The sequence below is a fragment of the Suillus paluster genome, assembly GCF_016628075.1.
Source record: "Suillus paluster strain FC165 chromosome Unknown EDB91scaffold_578, whole genome shotgun sequence".
In the NCBI taxonomy this organism is placed as follows: Eukaryota; Fungi; Basidiomycota; class Agaricomycetes; order Boletales; family Suillaceae; genus Suillus; species Suillus paluster.
In genome coordinates this window covers 8,893-11,144 of record NW_024538138.1, presented here as the reverse complement: position 1 = coordinate 11,144, position 2,252 = coordinate 8,893, and the positions used below count along the sequence as shown (strand labels likewise).

The 2,252-nt window shown below is 45.2% G+C and overlaps 1 protein-coding gene across 1 annotated transcript; it reads left to right on the top strand.

Moving 5' to 3' along the window:
• Positions 1-1,397: 1,397 nt before the first annotated feature.
• Positions 1,398-2,252, top strand: EDB91DRAFT_1258931 (uncharacterized protein; the record flags this gene model as incomplete). Its single annotated transcript, XM_041324362.1, has 5 exons — positions 1,398-1,489; positions 1,554-1,798; positions 1,851-1,882; positions 1,939-2,031; positions 2,082-2,252. 5 exons carry the CDS (start codon positions 1,398-1,400, stop codon positions 2,250-2,252), a joined length of 633 nt encoding a protein of 210 aa, XP_041168381.1.

The following is a 2,252-nucleotide window of genomic DNA, read 5'->3' as shown; positions in this document are numbered from 1 at the left end:
TGGTCACTTCCTCCCACAACTACCTTGCCTTCTTCCCCGAATGCCACTTGCTTCAGGACCACACGCTTGGCAAACCAGTTGCAAATGTTCAAACAGGCTCACCATCACCTTCAAGGCGATATAATGTAAAGCCGTCTGTTGCATTATCTACAATGAAAACGCCCCGCTTTGAGTACACCGCAGCATGACCACTATATAATGTCAGTAACGCGCCCAGGTCAAGAGTGGTAGTTCCTCACATCACTGATTTGCAGCTAATTTCTTGCACTATGTCGCCATCTTCATCCTTCAGTTTCATGCTGTTCGGCTCTCAGCATCAGGCAATAGGCAATGAAAGTATGCAGTGGAAGGACTGACAAGTTGCCATCATAGAGCCCAAAAACACATAGATGCTCCTGGTTATCTGCAAATGCTACTGACTTGGGCACCGTTATTTCAAGTTGCCACTGCGAAGACGGGCTGGAGCTGCGAGCTTGTGTTGAGCGTCAGAACCTGAACCATTTTGTCTCTAGTTCTGACTACAATTCGCAGGTTGCCTTCAGAGGAAGTTGAACACCATGACAAGCATGTGATCTCAAAACCTGATCCCAGTCTCCTGTGCATATTTCCTGGAATTTTTCCTGTTGGTGTCAACGGACGGTTGAACAGCAAACCTAGGCCCTTACATCTGTGAGGACTGTGTCACAAACATATGATATAACCCAGGCCTGTTCCATAACAGAGGGTTTCTGCTGTGGTTTTCATAGTCGTGGCCCAGATTGCGCAACTGACTGTTTCCCCTTGATTCATGATGATTAGCCAAAGATGTGAGTTCTTTCCGAGATTTGATATCCCAGAGTTTGATTCCCTCGGTACCTGTTTTTTTGTTAGCCCTGTCTATGATTGAGTTTCTGCTTTCTTACCACCGTATGCAAGCAGGTGTCCATCATTAGAAATCGCAAGTGCATGGATAGAGCCATTATAGCAGTTAAACGAGTGAGCAGCTTGTAATGCAGTGGCTGCACTGACTTGTTGAACAACGCAAGGAAAGACATTATGATATGATCCGCTGTAGTCGCCCGCTCACAACATATTTATCTGTACTTCTCATTTGTTTTCAAATACTTTTGTATTGTTACCATATTTGTTTGATTCCATGGTAACTTTATAGTCATTGTCGACGCCATTTGTGTAGTGCTATTCTGCTATTCTGCTATTCTTCTTATTCTTCTCTTGAGATACGTTGATGGCTACCCCTATTATTCTTATTCTTATTCTTATTCTTTGTAAGTGCTATTCTTGGTTACCATTTTCGAAGCCCCTTATTGTTTTCGCTCAATATGGTAGTCTGTTGAATGCTTTACCCTCTCATGAACTGTCCTTAAGTTCCAGGTAGCTACTCGGTTTCTTTCTCTATCATGCGCAGTACTACAATTGTTCCACCTTTCTATGACTCAGAGCCTGGTGCTCCGCCACCTCTTCCCCCAATGCTCACAGACCAGCTGGAGCTGTTTGGCAATGCCAATCGTCGCCTGACTACACTTATTGCCGAGAAATCCTAGTTCCTAAGCTAGTATCATTCCCACTGCAAGGGCTTCATTGTCTACACCTGCCCCTGAATTCAAGCTTGCGAAGCAGATGCGCAAGCATTCTGATCGCTCTTCCTCTCCATACACCAAGAAAGTCACTTCCACGCACTCCCATTCTCAAATGCCTTCACCCTCAGATTCCTCAGGCTCTTTGGATTCTTTCTCAGATAGCAACTCCTCAACTTCGAGTGTGAGTTTATCAGAAGACTCAAAGATTCCTAAACCTGCCGGTGAACCTGGGTGTCCGGGGCGTGGGGGGGTACACACTTCGCGAAGCTTTAGATTGGAATCCAAAGGCATATGCAAAATTCAAGGTTCGCAAATTGTCATTGTACCCTTAGTATTGCAAATTAACTCACGAATTCCTAAGAGGTCTATGCATAGTCTCATTGAGGACCACCTTGACACAACAAAATGCGCTTCTGCCCAAAGTCCCATGCTATTGGACGTCGTGCGTGGCAAGGTGAACAGTTTCACAGAGTCTCGATATTGTCAATGAACTTATCATCTCAGGCACTCGACAACTTCCCAGACCTTGATAATTATAACAACTTGTGGCCAGTCAACGATTTGATCATGACACTGCCTGAAATACACGTCTGGTCGCATGAGACAAAAGGTGGGAGAAATGGCTGTAGGCAAGAGCAAGAGCAAGGTCAGGAAGTGATACCCCCACTGCATTAG